This window comes from Hyaena hyaena, unplaced genomic scaffold (assembly GCF_003009895.1).
Source record: "Hyaena hyaena isolate Hyena2069 unplaced genomic scaffold, ASM300989v1 scaffold_93, whole genome shotgun sequence".
Lineage (NCBI taxonomy): Eukaryota > Metazoa > Chordata > Mammalia > Carnivora > Hyaenidae > Hyaena > Hyaena hyaena.
This window is the reverse complement of record NW_024080724.1, coordinates 806,155-831,873: the sequence shown is the minus strand read 5'-3', so window position 1 is coordinate 831,873 and position 25,719 is coordinate 806,155. Positions and strand designations below refer to the sequence as shown.

General features: G+C 50.9%; 1 protein-coding gene across 1 annotated transcript in view; it reads right to left on the bottom strand.

Moving 5' to 3' along the window:
- The window catches only part of GABBR2 (gamma-aminobutyric acid type B receptor subunit 2), a 351,400-nt gene that overhangs the window by 56,860 nt on the left and 268,821 nt on the right, over positions 1–25,719 (bottom strand). The window contains exons 10-12 of the mRNA XM_039234825.1: positions 22,746–22,896; positions 19,478–19,610; positions 5,662–5,769 (exon numbers count right to left, since the gene is read on the bottom strand). Coding sequence (XP_039090756.1) covers positions 5,662–5,769; positions 19,478–19,610; positions 22,746–22,896 — 392 coding nt within the window. The remainder of the gene's footprint in view (positions 1–5,661; positions 5,770–19,477; positions 19,611–22,745; positions 22,897–25,719) is intronic.

The following is a 25,719-nucleotide window of genomic DNA, read 5'->3' as shown; positions in this document are numbered from 1 at the left end:
GGCAGAAGCTTAAGAAATATCACCAGGTCTGGTTTTTAATGATTAAAGCCATTTCAAAAAGAGAAATAGAAATGCAAGAGTTCTCTCTGTTGCCGAATTGTGAAAGAACAGGAAAGTATTGCTGAGTTCCTGCCAAAGACATCAAATCCGCCCAAACCGTTTTACTTGGGGGCTGGGCACTGGTAAAGCCCCCTTCCTTGAGATTTTTTAGAAGCATCTAGTGAACCCCTGATGCTGTATAGAAATCCAGCTTAACCCTTGCTCCTTGGGGATCTGGGCGACTCCTTCCTAGCCCCGAGAAGCTGGGGCACAAGGAAGACATACATGCTCAGGGCGCTTAGGAGGCAGAGGACAGGCTGGAAGGTGCCTCCTTACTTAACTCTCACCCAGGGCTGTTGGAGCCTGCAGGGTGCCCACGCTGTGCTGGACCCTGGAAGGTCCTTCTCCCACCTTCCTGCTACACCCTCCTCCCCTGACTTCAGCATGGAGCCCGAGGCACTTCTCAGTGAACCCTGGCATGACCCGCACAGGGCGCAAGCTGCAGCAGCTGTGATCCGGTCAGAGTGCAGGCAGGAGAAGGCAGCACTGTAAGTTCAAGGTCACGGTCTCCTGCCCAGGGCTCAGGTTCTACTTCCCCCGGGGCGCCTCCTGCTGCAGGTTCCTCCCCTCCTCGCCTGACAGCCTCCAAACACTTCAGGGAATGCACCTCCTTCTCCCTGTCCTTGCTACGCAGCTGGGGGACGTTTCAGTGAGGTTTACGGCCACATTCCTCACCTTCGGAGCCCCTACGACAGTTGCGACTCCACATTTATACATGGGATCATTTGATTTGTGTCTCTACTCCCTTCTAGACTGTGAACTCTGTGTGACTTGGTTTTGCTCATCACTGTATCCTTAGTGCCTGTCTGAGGCCTGGCAGAGAAAAAGAGGTCAGCAAATGCTGGTTGATGGATGACGGCCCAGGAAAACATGCCCTGAGCACCCACTCAGTGCCAGGCCCCGTGCTGGGCATTGGAGATGCAGAGATGGACAGACCCCGGTGCTGCCCTCCAGGGTGGAAGGACAGACAGACTTGCCATGGATGATTACAAAAGGGTGCCCGGAGGAGAGGAGGGGCTTCACAGAGGAGTTGCTGGAGGCCACTGGGGAGAAGGGAATGTCAGACAGAAGAAGCAGCTGGAAGAGCTGAGGGGCTGGGTCAGGGCAGTGACCGCATCATGTCACCCCTGCTTCAGGATTCTCCATGACTCCCCATCACTGGGGGGATAAATCCAGCCAAATCCCTTTGCTTGGCATTCAAGGTCTTTCCCAAGTTTGGCTTGACTACTCCCCAAACACACACATGGACTTGTTAATGCTTAATCACTTCTAGTCTCTGGCTGAGTTGTGATTTTTGCCTTCCAGACCTTTGTGAGTGTTGGTTCTTTTGTTTGAAACACCCTAATCTTTCTGTGAGAGACTGTGTGTGAGTGGGGTGGGGGGTGGCCAGAGAGGGGGCTAGTGAGGTGGAAAGCCTGCGTGACATGGGGCCGCTGGAGGTTTAAGCATCATTAAGCAGTGGAGTGATGGGGAGCTCTCTGCAGCACAGAGGGGTAGACCTGAGGCAGGATGCTGGTGCCATAAGTATCAGGTAGGCGGAGTGGCCAGCTTCAGTCTCTGAGTCCTCTCTCTCTCCCCAAAACCCCCCCACCAGCAAGTGCTAGCAGGTCCAGGTCCTGTGAGACAAAAGGTCTACGACTCTTCCCACAGTCTACCTTCTAGGAGGCAGTGACCTTGAACGTGCTCCACACTGATCATGTCAGTGCACACGAATGCCATCACACGGAGTTCTCTCTCTAAAGCTAGGAGGTTACTAGTGCTCCATTGTCACTGAGTGCAAAGGCGTACAGTAATAATGATTGAACACAGGTCCTGGAATTAGATCCGAGTGTGACTCTTACTAATGAACTGTGTGGCCTTGGGTAAGTTTCTTAACCCCTCTGAGCCAGTTTCCTCATCTACCAAATGGAGGCAGTAACCACATAAACTGCATCAGATTACCAAGTCTGTCTTACAATAACGGTTCAACAGCTGTCGGCTGTTTTTATTAAATGTCACTTTCCATTGTTGTCTAGAGCAGGGATCAGCAAAGAACGGATCTGGCCTGCTTCTTGTTTTTGTAAATAAAGTTTTATTGGAACGTAGCCGTACCCATTCATTTACGGATTTCTCCATGGCTGCTTTCTTTCTCCAACAGCAGAGTTTAGGGGTTGTGACAGCAGCTCTGTGGCCTGCAGAGTCTAACGTGTTTACTACCTGGCTGTTTACAGAAAAAGTTGTCTGACTCCTGGTTTATAGAAAAGAGCATTCCTTTATTTCTTCAAGAGACTTCAGATGTTTTGACTGATTTGGATTGGCCTTTTGCTAGCACCAACTCATTGCCTAGTTCTGGGGATGCCATTCCAGTGGGGGATACAAAATGAAAGGTGCTCCCTGGAGTTGTGCAAAGCATATCACTCAGATGACTGGTCCTCTCTGGTGAAGCTGCCAAAAGCCATCTCTTGGCATTTTGCTGAAGCTGAAGATCTGAGGTGATATGCCCATGTTATTGTCTGCAACAGGACCAAGTCATATTGGTAGTGAACTTTCTTTTTTTTTTTTTTAATTAAAAAAAAGTTTTTTAAAGTACTCTCTACACCCAGTGGGCTCGAACTTACAACCCCGAGGTTAAGAGTCTCATGCTCTGCTGACTGAGCCAGCCAGGCGCCTCTGTAGTGAACTTTCTTTGTCTTAAAAAAAAAACCATCTGCTCCCAGAACAAAGACCTCATCTCTGAGTTACTGCTGTTGTCTCAGTGTTTCAATTTGGTCCTAGTAAGAGGCAGAATAAAAAGTGCAGTAAGTCTCCCAATGCAAGATTTTATGATTGAATTTTAGAGAAAAACAGAACATGGTATAAAAATATCAGATTTGGAAGCATTAAGTCACTGCATGTCAGTACATTCTTTAATAAGCTCCTTCTCCTTCAATATCTTTTAAAAATGTGGTCATATGGGGTGAAGTTTGTGCATGTGTGTCTGGGAGGGCATGCCAGTGTGGACGGAGGGGGAGGAAGTGGGGGCCAGAGAGGGAAGAAAGGGACAAAAAGACTGTGAAGAAAAGTGTATATTGCATTTACAAACTTATGTAAATCTAGTAAACGTGTTGGTAAAAAAGTTAAAGGGTCCATCTTAAAAATAAGTCTAAACATAAAAAAAACTAATAAAACAAAACAATAACAATAAAACCCAGCCTTGGCTATATATATAAAAGGTTGGAATCATGGAGAATTCAATCCCAGTTTTGACCTGTAATTGCCACAACCCTTTTAAGACCATCTGGTTGCCGGACTTGAGCTTATGATACACATAAGGTATACATTTCTCTTCTACACCTTAAACTTCCTCTTATTTGTTGATAAGGGATGCTCAGTGGCAGCCCTGCAAACCTGTTCTGGAAAATAACTAGAAAGCAAACCTAGAGGAAAAAGTTTCTCACCCTAGAACGGTGTGTGCATCTGGCTTTAGTCATTTTTGTGCCAGACAAAACTGGTGACCAAACCTTGTATACAAAGCCTTTGACAGTTTGTCAGATAAGCCCCTTCCTGGGGTGCCTGCCTGCGAATCTCCTGCCAATCTCCTGGCTCCGGCAGCGAGGCACGGTGTGGCCACATCACAGCCCCACCCCCAACCTCGCTTTCAGACAACTCAACTCTGAAGTCTTTCTTGAGTGTTTTGTCAATTGCTGCCAGATAGTTGGAGTGTTCTTGCTCAGTGATCATATGAGTAATGGAAAATAAAGGCTGGTTCTTGATTACAGATGACAATATGGATGAATCATATATTGACACAAAGGAATCAACATTGTGATTCTTCAAAACCAGGTTGGAGTTGTAAATGGCAGAGCGTCTCTAACCAGAGCCCTGGTGCAGGAGAGGCCCCAGAAGTCACTGGTCCCTTGGAGCCTTCTCATACTTCGGCTTGCAACGGCAAGGCTGGGAGGGCTGGGCTCCACCCTGGGATCCTGATTCTTAGGGCTGGAGTGGGGCTTGAGACTCTGCATTTCTAAAAAGCTCCCGGGCGCAGAGATGCCTCTGCGCCTGGTCCAGCCCACACTCCCAGCAGCCCCGGTGCAGATGAGAGATCTTCCACCCTGGCTGTTTATTAGTATCACCTGGGAAAGTTTCAAAACTCCTGATGTTCCTTTCCAGACACAGAGAGGTAGTTTCAACCGGCCTGGGCTGGGTTACTTCTTGGAGTTTTCAAAAGCTCCCATTTGACTGAAATGTGCCGTTAGGGCTGAGAAGGCCTGGGTGACCAGGCTTCTCATTTTATACATGGAAAGGAGTTGTCACAAATGCTGCCGATGCCCACGAGGGAGGGCCCTTCAGGTGAGCACAGGCAGTGGGTGGCAGGGACAGACTCTTTCCTCCCTCTAAACATAGCCTGCAGGTTCCCTAGGTGGTCCGGGGCAGTGGGCAGAGGAGAGAGGACAGTCCTCCTTCATCTGGACAGCAGCTCCTCAAGCAGCCCTGGTGGGCGGAGGGGCTGAGGGATGAGGGGGCTACTGGGTACCAGGCAGAATAACAGACCAGGAGACAGTACCATTTCAATATGGCCCCATTTTACAGATAAGGAAACAGAGGCCCTGAAAGATGAAGACATTTGCTGAGAGACCCATAGCAGGCCGGTGGTGGGAACAGAAGGGAGCCGAAGCCACTCTCCTGCTTTGCCTGTTGGCCCCGCTGCCTTCGTGCCAGGGCTCATAACCCAGGCAACTGGAAGACAAACCCAAGTTTGGGGTGAAGACTCAGCCTCACGTCAAATGGGATATGGGCACAATGTAGGATTTGCAGAGGAGAGGTCTGTAAATAGGTTATACCCACATCAGGGGTTTAAAGTGTGTGTGTGTGTGTGTGCATGCGCGCGCACGCGCGTGCGCGCACATGCGGTGGTGGGGTTGAATCAAGAAGAGGATTTTTGGAAAGAGGTGTCATGATGCTATGAAGTGAGAGGATGGGGGGTTATATTTCCTACTTGACCTCAAACAAAGAGGGAGGCTTTAAGGAGAACACTCAGATGGCTTGGCCAATGGGCTCCCTGTGGCACGGGGGAGTCTGAGACACCTGAGAACCCCAGGGGACTGGTCGGCCAGCTGCCCCAGGGGCGAGACAAGGGGACAGCTGAGCAGTGGGGTCAGCCTGCACTCCTCGAGTGTATACGAGTGAAGGACACGTGCGTGCTTTCCTGGCCACCAGACGTGGGCTGGAGCGGAGGGAGAGCTGGCCTTTCCTAGACATGCTAGAGCGGCGAGGGGAGCCCATGAGTGTGGAAGCCGCCACGCACCTAGGGAAGAAGCCAAAATGGCCAGCTGGGGGAGTATTTTGCCCATGTCATGGGTGCCACAAGGTTCCCGGTGTCCCGGGAGGCTTTGAAAGGCCCACAGACACACCCTACGATAGTCTAATGCATCTGCTTAACTGCGTCCAGGCCCAGTAAGCCCAATCCCCAGCAAATAGGGGATTTCAAATAAGCTTGAATCCCCAGCAAATAGGCCCGTGCTAGGTACACTGTAGGTGCCTAATAATATTTGCTAAATAAATGCTAAGTGAACACTGCAAACATCCTGAAACAGGAGTGATTACCTTCTTCTTCATTTTCACATTTTTGAAAATGGCGTGGACCCTCCATGTCTTTGCAAACATTGCCCCAAAGGCAGTAGTGTAGCCCACGGTGAGAATCCAGGTCCTGACCTAGAGGCCGTGAGAAAACAGAGACATTAGCATCTCCTAGGTGGACCAACCTCATATGAAAAGGCCCCAACAGAGGGATTCTAGGTGATAGACACTCAGACACTCTACTCTACATAATGTGGACTTTTACTAACCACCAACACCTTCAATCACATCTCTATTTGTTAGACATTTAGTTTTATCAGCCATAAGCCAGACCCAAGACCCTGGGCACAGGGGCCTATGAGATTCAAATTCTGCCTTCTGTGGGCCCACAGACATGGTAGACAAAGACACAGAGGCCAGCGATGGATCACTATGGGGTGATGGACCAGCCTTCTGGTCTCCCCCAACTCCCTCCCTTCCTTCGAGCCTTCTGCGTGAAGACATAGACCTGCAGAGGTGAACAAAATGGCTGACTTCCTGACTCCTCCCCTGAGTCTGTGGGGGACCAGATGGCTCTGGGAACCTCTTCTATGGGACTCCCAGCTCCCAGATGGTGGGCAGGGGGTAGGGGAGGGCACTGAGCCGCGGGGGCTGAGACTGGGCATGAGAAGCGGCCTGCTGTGGCCCTTCTCCAGCGTTCGGCAAGCCCTCCACTCTGGCGGAGCAGGGCAGGACTCAGCCGGAGCTGGCACCGGGTAGCCGTACCCAGGCCATCTCCAGGCCACAGCAGGGGCTGTTCAGTTAGGGAGCAAAGCCAGAGAAGGGCCTGCTATGGCCTGTCTCCTTGGGCCTTTAAAGAAAGAGAGGAGTGAATGCCGCCTGGGTCCTACCATCCGGCCCTGTCTGCTGTGGTTGGGCCACGGGGCTCCTGCTTCACTGTGTGACCCCAGTGTCTGGAATGCTCAGCCTCAGGCCAGCCAGGCCCTGGAGCCCATGCTTGGACCTTGGCTTCCTGCTCAGGACTAAGGCCCTATCTGCTCTCAGCTATTCCCCAGGACTAAACATCTCCTGACCCCAGCCCCGGGCTGGGGAATGGCAGGAACTGCCCGCCCTGACTGGGGCCTGGAGCCCGGAGCCCTGCAGGCTGGGAAGGGCGGCAACCATCTGTTAGGTTGTGGGGACCTCCTGGGGGCCTCTTCCCTGCCTGCACTGCCCTCACGGCCAGACCCCGGCGTCTCTAGACTCCATGCTCACCGGCTGGTCTGGACACCCTCCAATACCTAGGACACTGGCCCAGCTCCAGGCCGCGTGCCACCGAGTTCTAGGGCTTCCTGCTCACTGGGGCGAGAAAGCCGCGTGCTCTGTGAGCTCCGGTTCTAGGCTTTGGTCTTCCCTCTGCTCTCCCTCGGCTCCGCTGAGCTAAGTTCCTTCTGAAAGATCCCCACCGGCCTCAGCTGAACACGGCAGGAAGGTGAAAGTTAGCAGGATGGAGAGGGAGACAGCCAGGCTGGAGCCAACAGGGATACCTGGCCAGACCCTGGGTATCCAGAGGAATCGGATACAGCAGGTTTTCCCGGGCACCGCAGGCCCTTCCACCCCAGGTGCGATGTCAGCATGGGTAAGAAGTTTCCAGAAACGCTCCCAGCTGAGCTCCTTCATGGAGTACCTTCACTCTGCTTTCTAGCAGCTCAGCTCTCTAGACTCTAGTTTTACACACACAGAACATTTCCCCTTTCCATTTTATTTATTTATTTATTTTTTTTTTAAGTCCATTTATTTTGAGAGAAAGAGAGAACATGAGCAGGGGAGGGGCAGAGAGAGAGAGAGATAGAATCTCCACGCTGTTGGCACAGAGCCTGACACGGCGCTCGATCCCATGAACCGTGAGATGATGACCTGAGCTGAAATCAAGAGTTGGATGCCTAACCAACTGAGTCACTCAGGCGCCCTTCTGCTTTATTTGTAGAAGCAGATCGTGAGTGGGTGGATGCCAGGGCCGGCCCCCTAAGGAAGGACAAAAGCATCACAGCGACTGTTGAGAAACACGGTCCTGTGGATGCCGATGATAGGACATGTGGGGACCTCATATATATATATATATATATATTTTAATTTCAAAAGCAAGGGTAAATCAGATAGGCAAGAATGAAGCAAAGTACTTTAGAGAAGGCCCTTTAGAGAGGGCCACATTATCACCTATATTACAATACAACAATGCAAAAAAAGTAAACAGAATGGGTATGGGAGAAATAATTCTCAATTATTGGGAATTTCGACCTGAGCTTAATCAATGACCAGATCACAAATCCCTCATCTGTCAGAGTCGCACAGGACCTTACAGGTCACTCATTCACTCATTCATTCATTCATCTGCTTATTCAATAAAGAGTATTAGGCCAGAGGTTAAGTATATACTGATAAAAACAACAAATAAAACGACAACCAAACAGTGTTTTTTTTTGAGCCATCAGTTGAATTGGGAAAACCAATTTGCAGATGAAGAAACTTAGAGACACAGGGCATTTAAGATATTTCTCTCAACTGTGGCGCCTGGGTGGCTAGGTCAGTGGAGCGTCCGACTTTAGCTCAGGTCATGATCTCACGGTTCATTGGCTGGAGCCAATGCGTCGGGTTCTGTGCTGACAGCTCAGAGCCTGGAGCCTGCTTCAGATTCTGTGTGTGTCTCTCTCTCTGCCCCTCCCCGCTCATGCACACACACACACTCTCTCTCTCAAAAATAAATAAGCATTAAAAAATGTTTATAAAAAAAGTATTTCTCTCCACCAAATCATACGGCTGCAGAGCCGAGCCTGGGCCCTGGCGCCTTGCCCTTGCCCAGCCCACTTTCCCCCACGCCACGCTGCCTCCTGCTCAGATAGAGGTTTCTGCCTCAAAGCTGGTTCATCCAAATCCAAAAGTCAGTTGTCAAAAGGACAGGACACATCCAGGGATAGCTGCCACCTAAGAACACTCTCCTGGGCCATCTCCACACACTTCTCATGCTAATGGGCTGGCAGGACCATTAACACCAATGGCCTCCAAGTGTTTCGACCATATTCATCAGAAAAACAATCTTTAAACATGAATATACACACAACGTGGAAATGTACAAAAGGATGGCAGGAGAAGAAATGGTATCGTTTGATTTTCGTGTGGCTGACAAAGATCTTTTACTTTGGGTAGAAGTATCGCTCCAATGTGCTTAGCATTATTATAGTGGCTTTGACTTATGGGTTCTCTGAAGTAATCATTTTCAGACGACTTGTCTGTTTTGGAAGGCTCAGTTCATTAAGACTCAATGATATAAATTAGCAAAGTTACAACTTGATACTATAAATCTAACCTGGCATCTGAAAATGGCAACGTGTTGGCCATCAGTGGAAAGTGAGGAATGGCTGAGGGGGCCTGGGCAGGAAAGGGCTAACAGAGCAGGCCCGAGACTGTTCTTAGAAAGTCCGGCTGGCAAGGCTGGCTCTCCGCTGGCCTGTCTGGTCACCTGGATTAGGGGACAGTTCCCACCATTCCCTCGATGAGAAGAGGTGACCCTTTGCCTGAGCTGTTTGCGCACTCACCGTGGTTTACGCTGCTCACCTGCTTTCCTTCCGGGTGCCTGAGAGTTTGGTATGTGCTAAGCAGGTAACTGGTCCCCAGTAAAAATTCCAGGAACAGTCTCCAGTTAGCCTCCCTGGGAGATGGCATTTCACATGTGTTGCCACTACTCATTGCTGGGGAATTAAGCGTGTCCTGCGTGACCCCCTGGGAGAGGCTCTCGGAAGCTTACGCCTGCTTTCCCTCAGACTTCACCCCATGTGCCTTTACCTTTTGCTGATTCTGCTCTATATTCTTTCTCTGTAATAAATCACTGCTGTGAGTGCAACCATATGCCGACTCCTTCTCGTGAATCCCTGAACTTGGGGTTGTCTTGGGGACCCTCGGACCCTTGGCACAAGGGCCCATCGCTGTCTGGGATAATGGATTGGTCAACCACGCTGTTCTCTGCAGAGTTCCTGCGTAAGACTCCTGGACACATCTGCTGCAGCGGGGCTCCAGCGCCAGTCTGAGTATTAAACCTTAGGAAGGCTGAGTCCTTGTTAAAAAACCAAGGATAAATAAATCTGTACTCTTCTGCAAGACGATCCCGGTGGGTCACCTTGCACCCTGCGGTGTTCATATCTGATTTAAAGACAGCTCTTCCCACCATGGTGAAGTAACACCGGAAGAAAGAGTCTGAAAGCAAGACAGTGGGACCCCCACCAGCAGAGCCGCCCTGCCCAGGCTGGGCGAGGCCTCTGCAAAAGGGATGGGATTTCTCTCTCCATTCCTCCACCATCTCTTTAAGATGCAAATGGACCCTTGGGCTCAGACCTGGACCCTCCTTGCCTCTTAGGGTTCTCCCTGGTTATTATTATCTCCACTCCCAGGCTTCAACCACTTTCTCTGTGCTGACACGCCTCTTCTATCTTCCCCAGCTTCTGAGCTCCAGACCTGTATATGTCACTGTTACCAGAGACATAGGTGACACCTAGCTGCACCATAAAACCATTGGCTCCGTTTTCTAACCAACTCCGGGAGTGGTGGCCACTATCCACACTATCCACTGCCACCCCACTTAGGGACCCTGAAGTCCCCCTGGGGAATCCTCCCCACCTTCACTCTCTTATTCAACCCCTAAGCCCAGCTTCTGTCTCGTGTTCCACCCAGACTTTCTATCCTCACTTCTTGCTCGTCCATCCAACCCCACACCCTCCCCACCCCCGGCCCCCAGGACTGTTCTCCAATGCAAATCTAAGCAAGTCTCCTGGGTTTAAACCCCTTACTGCCCCACTGAATGTCAGGTTAGATTCCAGATTCTTAGCAGGGTGTAGCCCTCACCACCCCACACCTTTCCTGCCACCCCCCACAGGGCACTTTGCATGCAAGCAAGTCCACACTGCGTGAACATTCCTCCCCCCACCACTCCTCTGGCTCCTGCATCGGCTATTTCCTCTATTCAGGATGCCATTCCTCTCTCTGATCTCCTTCACAAATTCTTATCCTTCCTTGTCTTCTGAAATCCAAACTCTTGAGCCACCTTCTCTGAGAAGTCCTTCCCGACTTTGCAGGGAGATCACAGCTGCCTCCTCTTTGAGGCTTGTGCCCTCACGCACATCTCTGCTGTGCTGGTCGCACCGAGATGAGGTCTATCTGATTATCTGTCTGCCTCTCCCCCAGGATAGTGCTACCGGGGGTGACGGCCTACAGTGCTCACCTTTACGTCTCTGGAGCTAGCACGGGGTTTGGGGAGCAGGTGGTCAGGCTGGATGTGCCAGCTTAGGAGGTAATGAGCTCTTTATCACCAGAAATGTGCCTGAGCCAAGCACACAAAAGGAAGACCATAGAGGGAACTGGAGCATTGGAAGGCAAAAAAAAGGCTGAGTTTGTGGTATCAGTGGTCCCTTCTGCCCAAAATAGGCTGTTAGGTAGTGAGATCCCCATCATGCCACATATACAAGCAGAGCTTGGCAGATCCCCTGCCAGAACACCGTAGGGTCATGTCCTGCACTGAGGCATTTCCTGCACTCACTTGATGATGCCCCCAAGTATCTCCCTTCTGTGACGCCAAATAAACCAGAAGGTTCTGAGGAGCTCTTTTTCTAACATGTCACCTTTAATACAAGTCTCTACTGGTTCATCAACACAAGACAAACAGCTACTTCTCCCAAAGCCTTAAACATATTTACTCTTCCGATGTTAAGTCTTTCTTTTCTCCCCTCAGCCATAAAGTGCCCCCTCCATCCCCTCCCCTGCACACTGCCTTGAACACAGACATCCATGAGGCAGGGGAAGCTTGAGGCAGGTGATGCCCATATCAGTCTCAACTACGAAAAAGGGAAAACACAATTAGACATATCTCTGAATGGAAAGAAAAATCTATGCCCAGAACAATTCTGCTCAGCTGCCTGTTCAATTGATCTTGGTCGGGAAGGCTCGCCCGGCAGACGGAAGGGCTCTCATTGCTCTTCGGGGGGACCGGTGGGCAAATGGTCACACAGCCTCTCTCGCAGGTCTGTTCTAACATGGGACTGTGGCTGCCATCCTCTGGGCCTCCTGTCACTACAGAGGCACGTGGGTCCCAGGCCAGGAAGTCACTCCGCAGAGAAGGCGCTGAGGGGCAAGCCGCTTTCCCATTGGCCAAAGAAGGGCCTTTTGTTTCATTCTGATTGTTAACCCAGGCAATCAATAGTGATTGGACAGCCCAGGCTGTCCAAAAGCAAGACCCAAGGGGCGCTTGGGTGGCTCAGTCGGTTGGGAGGCCAACTTCAGCTCAGGTTGTGATCTCACAGTTCGTGGGTTTGAGCCCGTATCGGGCTCTGTGCTGACAGCTAGAGCCTGGAGCCTGTCTTTGGATTCTGTGTCTCCCTCTCTCTCTGACCTTCCCCTTCTCACGCTGTCTCTCTCTCTCTCTCTCTCTCCCCCCCTCTCTCTCTCTGAAATAAAACATTAAAAAAAAGTTTGAAAAAACAAAAGCAAGACCCAAGCTTCCGTTAGGGACATCTTCCTGGGTCAGGGGGTGGACCCAGGAAGGGAGAGATTCGGTATGTGTCCTCAGGCAATAAGCCTCTGAAGAGCACGCTCTGTAACTTACTGCAGGAGACCCTGTCTTGCCCAGGGTCCCGTCAGCAAGACCTGAAAATGGAATTACCCTCTGGGGTTTGGAATACAGCATAGCCTTTTGGAGGGGGGCATGACACTGGGGGCCATGGGAGGTGCTGCACACAAACGGGGTACTCTGGGACCACCGGGAGCAGCTCAGGAGCCCTGGGGCAAATCAGAGAAAGGCCTCCCTATTGGGAGAAGGAATTTCTGAGAGGCACCCCCTTGGGACCCTCTTTGAAAGACCCCTCTCCCGAAAATCCTCCTAGCTGAAGAACTGAGATCACAGGGTGAAATCCAGCTCCCAACGCCTCCGATGCCGACACCCTTGTAGAGTGTGTGAAATGTACAACTGCATTCGGAGGCCCTGGCTCAGGCAACAGAACACAGAATGAGGGAAGAGGCCTTCCTTCCCCCTCCCTCCAGGACTCCAGCAGGCGCCTCGGCTGCCAGAAGTTGGTGTATTTTCTGGATGTGTGATGTTTTTGAGGTGGGTGGCGGTGGCACGGGTGTGGGTGTGTGCTGGGTGGTACCCTCCCTGCAGCTCTGGGGGCTGAGGATGCAGAGGGCCAAGAGAGGAAGGGAGAGTGGATGCACCATAGTGATTGCAGCTGCTATGAAATTTGCAGGCAAGCAAGAGGCATCCTTTAGGACTCCCAGAAACTCTGAGGGGTCCCCTATTTAAAGTCTCCCCTGATTTGTCCCTTTACTTTTGGACGTCACTCCCTCCCGCAGGCCTGTCTCCAGCAGGGCATACAGTATCCCGAGCGGTAGTTGTTTGTTTACCTACATCTTCCCGTCTATGCTGCCAGCTCCCTACGGGTTGGTGGTCTATGCAGTCCAGCCCTGGGCCCGTAGGCCCTGGCACAAGTAGGTGCTGAGAAAATGTCATCATGTAAATGAATGACTTATAGGACAAGGCTGTGTGGGCTGGGAGCATAGCATCTGCCCATCACCTGCTGGAGAGTCTGGTAGCCTCTGGTGCCCTTCTTAGCCCCCTTCTCAAAGCCAGAGGGAGGGCCCCTCACAGCTGAAGGCCTCGGATGGCCCGGGACAGAGCAGCTGGGTGGGGAGGCCACTGCTCTATGAGGGGAGCTGCATCCTCTCCAAGATTCCAGGTGGCCCCAAAAGGCCGTGTCAGCTCAGCTCCAGTCCCTGTGGCTGCCTCCCTCTGCGGGTCTGAACCCACCAGGCAAGGCTGCCACCAGATAGTCAGGGCATCCCCTGGCCCAGCCTTCTAGCCACCTTCTGAAATCACAAAGCACGCTGCCATGGCCGGCCACAAAAGCACAGAAACAACCCCCAAGCACATTACTACATCAGGTTATCTTTCCAATGCTTCAGAAAGAAATCCTCAGGGCACCTGGGTGGCTCAGTTGGCTAAGTGACCGACTCCTGATTTCAGCTCAGGTCATAACCTCACGGGTTCATGAGATGGAGCCCCGCACTGGGCTCTGTGCTGACCATGCAGAGCCTGCTTCAGATTTTCTCTCTCCCTCTCTCTGCCTCCTCCCCTGCTCTCTCTCTCTCAAAATAGATAAAAACTAAAAAAAATCCTTAAGCAAAAACTATCACTGACATTTATGGCATCTTACCTGAAAGCATCTCTCATTTTTCCCAGACTTGAACTTACTGGGAGGCCAGGTGGGTGTTCCTAGGTAGCCTTTTGCCTTGTGAGTTAGAGTCAGAAAATCCTAGCATCCCAGGAGGGCTAGATGATGACCCCTGAATCCAGTGCCTGGGCCCCAACCACCCCAACCCTTTCCCAGCCACTGGCCATCCTGAGATCATTCATTCACCTCTTAGGGGCAGAGGTGTGGGTAGCTGAGAGCATGTTGCTGGACCCAGAATCCAGCCCTGCCTCCCATGAAGGGGCTGCTTTGCTTCCAGAGATTACAGGGGGGAGGCCCAGGAGCCCCTTTTCTCCCCTAGTGATGCTCAAGGGCCAAGGTTTCTGGTGCTTCCATCTCTCTTCCAAAACCAGAGATAAACACAAAACATAAAGCAGAGTTCTAAACTTGACCTTTGTACTCTAGGTGTGGTCTGGGAGTTTGTTAGAGATGCGGTGTTTCAGGTGCACCCCAGACCTACTGAGCCAGAATCTGCATTCACCACCCCCCCCAGGTGATTCATGTGCATTGTCTGTGCACGGAGAAGCCAGATGGTTACCCTCGAGGGGGTGTGGACTGGAAGAGGCTGCTAGCGATGCTGTTTCTTGATTAGGATTCTGGATTCATAGCTGAGTTTGGTTTGTGAAAAGTCACTGAGCTACACACACACACGTGTGTGTGTGTATGTGTGTGTGTGTGTGTGTTCTTTAATAAAAAGTTAGGAAAAAAAGGAATCAGGATTGTCAGCAAGTGGAGGGAGATCTACAGCGAAGCCACGCTTCTCCGAGCTGCCACGAGAGTGGCCCTGGGTTGAACCAGCTTCCCCTACCTCTCGTGTCACATTCCAGTGTCTGGGGACCCAGGGACTCACGTTGGAGAGCCCCGAGTCCCCACCTGCGTCATTCTTAACTCCCTTACCCATTCGTGTTCTTCCTAGCCTGCCCCGCCCGAGCCCCTTGCAGCACTCAGGGCGGCAGAGGTATAGCAGCTTGGTTTCCACTTAGGTCCCAAGTCTGTCCTCACCCCAGTTCTAGCAAAGCAAGGCCACCTAAGGCCAGAAGTTGTCACGCACGTACCTACTGATTGACCAGCACCAATGCCAGTTTTTCAGCCTCTTCTTCAACCCAAGTTCACTCAGCTTTATCAGTGTCTCTCTTATCCGTGTCCACAGGGGAACACAATTATCCAGACATACTCCCATCATTCACTCACTGACTCATTCTTTAAAAATTTTTTTTTAATGTTTATTTATTTTTGAGAGAGAGAGAGAGGGAGAGAGAGAGAGCGAGCTTGAGCAAGGGAGGGAGGACAAGAGAGAGAGACACACAGAATCTGAAACAGGCTCCGGGCTCTGTGCTGATAGCACAAACCATGAGATCAAACTCACAGGCCATGAGATGAAGTCAGATGCTTAACCGACTGAGCCACCCGGGCGACCCTCACTCACTCACTCATTCTTAATGAAACCGGCTAACATTTATTGACTCTCATTATGAGACAGGCACTAAATGCTTTGCAGACACTATGCCATCTACTCCTCAAAACCCTATTATTATGCCCATTTCATGGAGGAGTAAAGTTGAGAGATGTCGGTTAACTTAAAGTCACACAGCTGGGGAACAGTGTAGTTGGGATTTGAACACAAGCAGTCTGTAATTCTCCTATATATCCCTTTGGGGATGTATCCAAAAAATGAATGAATAGGTCTACAAAACCCACTGAACTGTACACCTTCACAGGGTACGTTTTATGGTATGCGAATGATGTCTCAAAGTTTAAAAATCTGAATGGACACAATTTTGGGTTGGGATAAATGATGACCACATCCCTAAGAACTGGGTGGGCCTGCTTCTCTGGTATGAACCAGCTAAGAACAAATATATATCTGCATATGTTTCTTAAAAAACCAAAACGTCTCAGACATCTCTGTGGTCCAGCAAAACTCGTTCCAAACTTCAGTCTTGCCACCCGGCCACGTAGGGCAGAGTTTCGGTTCCTGTCCTGTCAAGCAGGGACAATGACCCTCACCTTGTCAGTGGGTCGTGGGGATATGAGGGGACGTCTGCGGGTGACGGTCCCAGAGGGTAGTACTGAGTTTCGTGAGGGCTCAGGCCTGGGGGGTTAACACGGCCTCGCTGGCTGCCGCCACCCGCAGGCACGCGCTCTGAGAGCCCCAGAAAGCGCTGAGGCCTTTGCTGGATCTGAGGCTCACCTGAGCCTCATCCTCCCCGCAGGGCCTCGTCTCACCCGTCCACGCTCCTGTGGGGTTTCTGCCTCGGATTCCACGAGGAAGAAAACTGCCTTTTCCCTTCCGCACCCACCTTGCTCCCACTCTGGGCTGCCAGGGGCAGGGATTCCGGTTCGGAGCCGGCCCTCCCACACGCCCCGGCCCCGGGGCTCCGGCCCAGGCCCCTCACGTCCTCGTAGGCAGCTCCCTGCCCTCAGGGGCCACGTTGCTATGGTGATTCCACTACCCACACAGTGTCCAGGGAGACAGCACAGTGTAGCTGGAGCCCTTTGCAAGACTTGCTGAAACTGGGCTGTGAAGATTCCCGTAAGGGGCAGAGGGAGCGGGGGATGGGAACGAAGTGAAACTGTTTCCCTAGCAGTAGTTGTGTGTGTGTGTGCGTGTGTGTGTGCGTGTGTGCGTGCATGCAGGGAGTGCATACTCACACACGCAGCCAACCCCCCTCCCCCCTCCCCGTCCTTATAATGACCCTTCTGAGCAGAGGCATGGCCCCCAGAGACGCAGAATCTCATGACTGTCATAGGTTTCTTCCTGAGGTGGTGTTCATGGTTTATCACTGTGTTCAGTTTCCACCTCGCGGACGGGAAGAAACAAGGTGGGGGGCGTTCACATAGCAAGAGGACAGACCGAACTGTGACTTCTACTGTCCCCCACCTGCAGCAGCTTCATGCTCTACCTTGTCCCTTGTCCTATAAAAACTGCCTTCAGAACGCAGAGCAGGACACCAGGAAATGGTAGCTGTGATGGGGAGAAAGTTGCCTACTTCCTGTCCCCCGCGCTCCAGGCGCCACACTGGAACCATCTCCTTTAGCCCACGCCACCGTCCTGCGCAGGGATTTGTTACGCTCAGTTTACAGATGATGAAACTGAGGCTAAGTCACTGGCCCCAGCCAGGGGCCAGTAAGAGTAGGCGGTGGGAGTCACAGCCGGGCTGTTCAAGATCTGTGCTCCCTGCACTACACGGCCCTGATTCTACCTCCTTCTCCCTGCTTGCTGTGTGTTTACCGGTGGGCAGGCTGTCAGGCCCAGAGAGAAAAGAATCTGAGGCACCAAGTGAAATAAAGAGCCACAACCCCTCCGGAATAGCAGGTGGGGCACAGCCCGAATTGCACTCACTGGGGACTGGTATTTAGGCTCTAAATTCAAGAGCTTTCAGTTCCCCTTCCTGCGCGATATCGGGAATTATTAAATAGATGACCCCAGTCCTAACCCATGTACACATTTGTGCTGACCCAATTCAGTCCAGAGTAGTTAATCTATGCCTCTTCCCCACAGTCATAAATGTGGGCTCCCCTCTGCAGAGCCTCTGAAACAGCCCTGACTGCAAATAAATGAATCCTCAGGGATGGTGAGAACGGGGGCCTACCATCTCCTGAGCCCTCATGTTCGGAGCTAATGCTGATTTGTAAAGCGCTTTATGATTTATTCATACCGCCTCGCCAGGCTTCCCAGGACAGCCTTCCCTGCGCACAAATGAGCGCAACTCCTGGAACAGAATGTCAGGCTTCATTAAAAGAAAAAAAAAAAAAAAAAACCCGGGTGTGGGGGATGTCCCTTTTTTTTGCTCCCGAGCTTGCATCACCCGGTGTTTGTAGGATCCAGGTCAAGTAGCAGAGAGCCCCTGCGCAGTAACAGCCTTTGGCCCCTGAGCAGGGAGGGTGTAAAATGCAGGAGCTTCTTTCTGGGAGGAAGGGGCTCTCTCTGTGCAGGGTGTGGTCTGGACAGTCAGGGCACGGGTGCTCATGGCAGGGGTCCTCTACCCGCTGCCAGGCTGCAATCCAGAAGCGTGCAGGGATGGGCGACGCAAGACCTTAGAGCTGCAAGTATCATCCAAAAGAGGCTGCTGGAGCCTGCTTCAGATTCTATGTCACCCTCTCTCTCTGACCCCCCGCGTACCACCCCCCCCTTCCTCCCTGGCCCACACTGTCTCTCTCTCTCTAAGGAAATAAATAAAAAACATTAAAAAAAAAATCAAAAGAGGCTGCTGTGCAAAAAAGGGCCCACATTGCTCCTAACACCTTAAAAGAAAACTGAAGAGTTGCTTTTCGAGCAATCTGGCCAACACCGATCCTTTGGCCACCCCTTCTAGCTCTGGCCCTCCAGGCCGCGAATTGGATGAATTACTGCATTTGGGACAATACAGAGACCCAAATGGCTAACCCAGTTTCGAGAGATCACAGTAGTCAAAGTCCAGAAATAAATCCCAACTGCTCATTCTCATTTTACAATCTGAGCCAATGACACTTTCAGCTGAGAGTTAGTTCTATGCAATTGTTGACTGCTAAAGCGTAGATTCCGTTAGGAAAAAAAAAAAAACACAACCAACAAAGAGGCGGCGAATATTTAAAGCATGGTAATTAATTTTCAAAATAAGATTTCCAAAATGGAGTAAATAAATTACCCATTTATTTCCCACTTAAGGGAAGCCCACTTAAGGGCTTCCTTAAGTATATGCATTCTCAGTGAGGGTGATATAGTTCCCAAGGGGCAAGCTTTGGTTCTTAAATGTGAAAATATTACTCTTTCATGCATGAAGTATAGATATACATATAGTACATAAACAAACATACAGTATATCTTTGGTATTAAGTTTTCATGAGGAGATAATTAGAAACAAAAGTCTAAAAAGGCTTCTTAGGGGAGGAATAAGGGGAAAAATGGTTGAGAAACACTGCTTAGATAGAAAATGATGGCTCTGGGGTGCCTGGGTGGCTCAGTTGGTTAAGCGTCCGACTTTGGTTCAGGTCATGATCTCACGGTTCATGAGTCTGAGCTCCGCATCAGGCTCTGTGCTGATAGCTCAGAGCCTGGAGCCTGCTTCAGATTCTGTCTCCCCCTCTCTCTGCCCCTCCCCAACTTGTACTCTGTCCTCTCTGTCAATAATAAATAAAACATTTAAAAATCAAAAAAGAAAATAATGGCTCTGAATTTTTCTATATGATTCAAAGTTACGCACACAGACAGACATACAGACATCTCTGGTTATGATCTATAACAGTTATTGAGATAGATGGGCAGATCTGTTCCTTCTTAAGTTGTCCTCACCCTGACCCCAGGTATTGATCCTTTTCTGGCTAGTAGGTTCCCCCCCTCCCTTTTACAGGCTACGCGGCCATTTCTCTAGCAGTGGCCTCTTAAATCCACGATCTTAATGTTGCAGGCAATACTGACGTCCCTTCCAGCCTAGAAGCGTCGACACACTGCCCTGTGGAACTGCAGGAATGGCTGAATGAATTCTCTTTTGCCCATTCACGTATTTCCATCCGTTTCTGGGTTTGTATCTGTGTTTTTGAGGATGGAAAACCAAGAAACCCTCATATCCTGTGCCACTGGAACACGCAGAATGACTTACGGTGCAAAGTGTTTCGAAGGTCTTTTCAGACACAAAGGATCCATCAAGGCCAAAGAGAAATATCGATGCATAGGAGAGCATCCCTCCGAGGATAATGAGGTTGTTCATATATGGACTCGACATCTTTATCAGCCTGCCAAGAGAGACGATACACTTAACAGAACCGTTACTGCAGTTATTCCCCGAGCAAACACTTCCTGGATGCCTACTACGCGTATATTGCTGCTGAGGCTAAAGGAGAGAGAAACGGAAGCCTCGGATTCCTCCCTGCCTCGCCCCCACCCCCAAGCCTGTGCCAGCTACTAAAGGCCACTTTCCCTTCACTAAATGGCCTCGGAAGCGATCCAATTCTAGTCGTGGATTTTTTTCCTCCTGTCAGTTCACCTATCCGTTCTCTAGGGGCAGCTTGTAAGCTTTTTTCAGGCCGGGGCTAGGCAGATATGCTGCATCTAGAGAATTCTACGTTTTAGTTCAGCAGCCTTAAGGGAGGAGGGAGATGAGGGAGAGAAGGCCACACTGCCCTCCCCTTGCCAAGGGGGCCAGGCCTGGGAGCTCTACAGATGAGCATTCGGGCTGCTCTGGAAGTGTGGTCACCAGGTGGTATGTGAGCATTCACTTTGGCTGTCTGAAGCTCACACGGTTTTGGGCACAAAGAGGGTCACACACGTAGATGGGAACACCTCCCCTAGGCATTAGGAGATAAAAATGGGTGGGGTACCAGGTGGCTCAGTTGGTTGAGTGTCCGACTTTGGCTCAGGTCATGATCTCCGGGATTGTGAGTTTGAGCCCCGTGTTGGGCTCTGTGCTGACAGCTCAGAGCCAGGAGCCTGGAGCCAGAAGCCTGGAGCCTGGAGCCTAGAGCCTGAACCTGCTTCAGATTCTGTGTCTCCCTCTCTCTCTGCCCCTCACCCGCTCATACTCTGTCAATCTCTCTCTCTCAAAAACCAATAAATATTTAAAAATTTTTTTGTTTTAAATGGACACTGGAGTCCGCATTCCACCCCTACCCCTATATTCACCAGGCTGCTGATGGAGGAGTTCTGTATACTCCCAACTCTCCATGCTTGTCTCTCACCTCTCTCAGGAATCCTGCTTTGGCTCCCAGCTGTCCCGCAAGCCAGGCCTGGGTTAGACCACCAGCTGGCAGGAATGCACCCTCAGTAGTGCCTGGCCAACCCGGCACAACGTGCTCTGTATGCCCTGGGTCCGCATACGGACACCCCTGACCCAGGCACTCTTTTGCAGATTGGAATTATAGTCCATGCCCTCAACATTTTCTTCTGTACTCTGCCATTCTATTAATACTTTCACATTTAAAAAATGCGATGTGTCAAAGTGGGAGAGAGATAAAAAGCCTGGTGTGAATTATGGATCACACCTGGCTTCTGAGCAGGGATCACTGCGGCGGGGGGAGGGGTGGGGTGGAGGAGGACACCCTACAGACGTGCACTCAGCGTGGCAGAGTCTCCTCGTGGGTAGGACGGGACCACAGGTCACACTGCCCAAGGCACGTACGTGTGAAGCTGACCTGAGACCAGGTTCCTGGAGGTCCTTTTGCAAACCACAGACGGCTAAGGCCCCTTCATCCTTGTTACCCCAGCAAGTGGGGGCAGGGAGAGGCCAGGAGTTGGGCAGGTTACCTGGAGGAGAAGGACCTTCACAAAGACCCAGCGTTTAAGAAGATAAAAGCGAGGGGAGCTTGGAACTACTGTGACATGCATTCTTATCTCTTTCAGAGTTTTTAATCTGCAAAGCCAGTCAAAAAATTCATATAGGCGCCAGCCTCCCGGAAGGAGTCATAGTCATTTTCCACAGGAGGCCAAAAGCACTGGTAAAGATTTAAAGGAGTTTAGTCGTCTGAGAGGTGCAGCTTGCTATTAAGATGGGTATTTTGGAAGCTTGCGGAAAGGGAATCTGATATTAATTGAGACCTGATTATGTGCCCAGGCCTTGTGCCAAATGCTAATTGGTATGGTCATCAGTTAGGCTGAACTTTCTTCAACTTTTTTTGTGGCAGTCTATGTGTTATTGATGACATAGAAAATAAAACAACAGGTGAATATAAATCTTTTCGTTCTTGAGGAAATAGGTTTCACCCAATCAAAACCAAAAAACAACAACAAGATCTAGAGCTTCCAATCTCCTCCTTTGCAAGCAGGGAGGGGGGAAAATCCCTGTTCTCTGCAGAATCACGCTTGTTCCCGGCAGCCCGGAAGTTCACACAGTGTGGCTGCTGGGCTCGATGGCACTGAGGCCCCAGGTGGCCCCGCTCTGAGTCCCTGCTCAGTAACTTCCCAGCAGCACAGAGAGCTGGGGACAGGGATTTGCTATGGAAACCGCAGAAGCTGGCTGTGCTTGGTAAACACCACCACTTGGGTGGTGGCCTGTTCTACCCACGACTGACCAGAATAACTCAGACAGCGAGCTGCTCTCTTTCAGAGAGGGAAAAGCATGCATGGTGGAAAAGAAATCATAGGGGCACCTGGCTGGCTTAGTCGGTTAAGCGTCCGACTTCAGCTCAGGTCATGATCTCGCAGTTCGTGGGTTCAAGCCCCGTGTTGGCCTCTGTGCTGACAGCTCAGCGCCTGGCGCTGCTTTGGATTCTGTGTCTCCCTCTCTCTCTGCCCTTCCCCTGCTCACCCTCTGTCTCTCTCTGTCTCCTCAAATGAATAAACACTGAAAAAAAATTTTTAAAAATAAGTAAAAGAAATCAAAGCTAGAAACCCAGGGGACAGGTTCTGCTGCATGCAGCAGTGTGGCCTCGGATGTCAAGCCTCCCTCTGTCACTGGGTTTCTGTCCTCTCATCTGTAATCTGGGGAGTTAGCTCAGGCTCAGGTGAGGCTGATGGGAGGGAGGAGCTTCTCAGACTGTAAAACACCATACTAACGTACTAAGGGGTGGTGCCCCTTACTGAACTCAGAGATTTCCCAGGGCAATGCTTCCCTTAAGACTTCGGGGCATTCCCTCTTCTGTGGTTTTCCTTCTGGACAGGAGCACAGCCAGCCTTTGATTTTATGTAACCCAGCCTTCCTGAGCCACCAGCAGCCCTGACTATGTACCTGTGCACGCGCTTGTGCACGCACACACGCACATGATGCACACGGAACATTAAATGACATCCCAGTGACTGTATGACCACTTTAGAAAACTGCCCCGGAAACTCCTTCTGTGCCCGTGGTGAGTCTGTCACATGATGCCCCTACACGTTATGCATGAGGTTTGTCAACCCAGAAAGCATCATCCAAGGGGAGGTTGTGAGTGGCTTACTTCTGATTCCGATTCTTGATGTTGAAGAAGAGAAAAGCGCTGGCCATGATCATCCCCAGGATGGTGAGTGCAGAGAGGATGCTGTAGAGAGGTAGGGAGATCTTTCGGAGCTGCTCCAGGATGATGGTCTTGTCTTTTGGGGGTTCGGATCCTAGAAGGCCAAGAACAGACATCGACTGAGCCCAGTGTATGGCCGGTCAGTCCTCAAGAACCTCTCTGCCTACACGCTCTCGCTATCTGGCACCTGTGTGCCCCCTCTGTGTAGGACACGTCTACTGAGGGGCGGGGGGAGGGCTCTAGGGCTTGGCCTGTCTGCTCGGCAGGGCGCCTTCGTTAGGACTTATTTCTTTCTCTAAATAGAATCCATAAGGAATTTGTGATGCATTTAACAGCCATTAAAAGACTAGAATTTGATTTGGTCTAATTACCCCATTGAAAAACCACACTCATTTGTCCTCAAAGGTAACAGCGGCTCGGAAGGCACAGGGCCAGATGCTGTGAGTGGGTACCACTGGGTGCCACTGGGGATGAGGAACCCGGCTGGGGCTCTCACGGACTCTGCTCTAGCACATGTCAACGACCACCCTCAACAGGGCAGACACCTTGCCTATCAGCTCCACGGAGACATCTATGTCTCTGGCTGTGGGTTTCCTGCCTCAAGGTCATTATGTTATAAAAGCTCTTTCTGGTTCTCCTTTCTCATAAGACTCACTAACTGTGGGAGGCAGAAGCTACTGGCATGCCTCCCCCTCCCTGCTGCACCAGGACTGGGCCCAAACTGTGGGATTCCATTTCTCTGCACAGCCGTCCCCGCTCATTCTCCGGGGGCACCAGGAACCTAGGGGAGCCCTGACGACCTCAGAGAAAACTCACCTTTATGGTCACTGGCAAAATTGTTCAGAGGCAGGCTGGCGTGGGAGGGGGGTATAGGGATCCTCCCCACTCCGCCCCACTTCTTACAAAAATGCTTTTTTCTCAGCTGCTATTTCAAGCTGGGTTGCTGCTGTGGAATTGTGAAATGCTGGGGAAACCTGGCGGGGGGGGGGGGGCCCAGGGAGACCCACAGGGGTCATGATGACCCCGCCGTGGTTGTGCTGTGGGCACCCGCATTGTTACACCCCTGCTCCCAGGAGACAAGCAGAGGGTGTGGGCAGGTGTGGCAGGAGGGTTGGAGATCTGCCCCGAACATCTGTGTTTAAAAAACTCTGCTAGCAAGTTCAAGTGTGTTTGGAAACATTCAGTGGATAAAAAGAATTCGAACCATCTAAGTAGTCTAGGGAAGTTGCCAGGTTCGAAAACAGTTAGGAACCTGCTGGTACGGCTCACGTCAAGCTTTTAAGCAATTCCACGTAAAGGAGCATTTTTAAGGAACAGCTTTAAGGACTGAAAGTCAGGGCAAGAGCAGACACAAGGTGGATAAAGTAACATCATTTCTTGCACCCCGAAGCAAAAGCTCTACATCTGAAAGCGTCTTACCTCTTTCTCCATTTGCCCCCCTCCCCGCCCCCAGGTGAGCTGCTGGCTACATCAGGCTGGCTCAGCTGCCCTCTGGTTCCCTAACACGAGAGTCATCTTGGGGTGTCCATGAGCTCTTGGCTGGGAACAAATCCTTCTCTGGGCACCGAGAAAGGGGCCGAGGTTTGGATCAGCGGTATGTGATGATTATCACCACTAGTTGTTCATGTAGAAAAAATGTCAATTCTCCTCTCCCATACTCCGCTGTCCTTCCACCCAAAATGGCACCTGCACACAGTGCACCGTAACTAAGCCACGCGGTAAGGAACTTATCGGAAGTGTTAGTAGCAGCAGCCCTGAGTCTTCTTTCTTGCTCCTCACCCAATCCATTCACTCGTTACTCATCTGTTCTTGACTATTCCTCCATCCCTCATTATACCTTAATTCACCTTCATCAATTGTGATCAATCATCATGAATAATCACTTTCTACCTGTCAGGCCTGGTGCTGGGTGCCAGCGATTCAGAGATAACCAAGAAACAGTCCCTGTCCCCAAGAAACATCTATACTAGCCATGGGAAAAGAAAAAGGCATAATAAGCAATCGTGTTTACTGAATGCTTACCGTGGGCTAAGCACTTTACAGAGCTTTCCTCGTTTGATCCGCCCAACAGCCTCACAGGTAGAGAAGATTATTCCCATTTTACAAAGAGGCAACAGCTTTCTAGATGTGAAGTGACTATTATAGCTTGTAAGTGGCAAAACCAGCAGGATTTGGACCCAGATCTGCCGAACTGAGTCCTGTGCTCTAACCATTATGAAAAACTGCCTCTAAAGACAGGGTCCAGGTGGTTGATAACATCAGACACAGAGAAGCCCGAGCATGAAAGCGTAGAAGAGAAGGATGTAGTTCCCCCTGATGGAGTCTGGAAAGGCTACAGAAGGGGGAGCCAATCCTCAGAAGATGAATGGCCGGCTGCCCACAAGGAAGCCAAGGGGGAAAGGCATTCTGGGCAGAGGGCTCAGCAGGGGCAAAGGCATGGTGGTGTCCTGGCATATGTGAGGAGCTGCAAGCAGTTTGAGTGGCGAGATCTGAAAGAAGAGGAGGAGATGTGGGGAAGGATCCGTGCAGGGAAGCTTTGACGTGACTCCATGGAGTGAGGCCCCTTGCTGGGCGGTAGAGACCTTGCAGGGCTCCGGGCAAAGGTGGAGAATCTCTAGCACAGCACGGCTGATGGCAAGGGCGCTTTGGCTGTTGAGGCCAGAATGGACTTGAGGGAGTTAAGAACGGTTAAGCCTCTCCACAGCCCACCCATCCATCCATCTATCCATCCACTCACTCATCCTCTTATCTATCCATTCATCCACTCACCCACTACTTTATCGACTCATAAGCTCACCTGTTCATTCATTTACTCACCCACCCAGTCACCCACTCACGTGATCAGTCATGTATTTATTTTTTTCATCAAATGTGAAGCTTCAACATGTGTCAGACCCTAGCTGGCATTAGGGGCTTA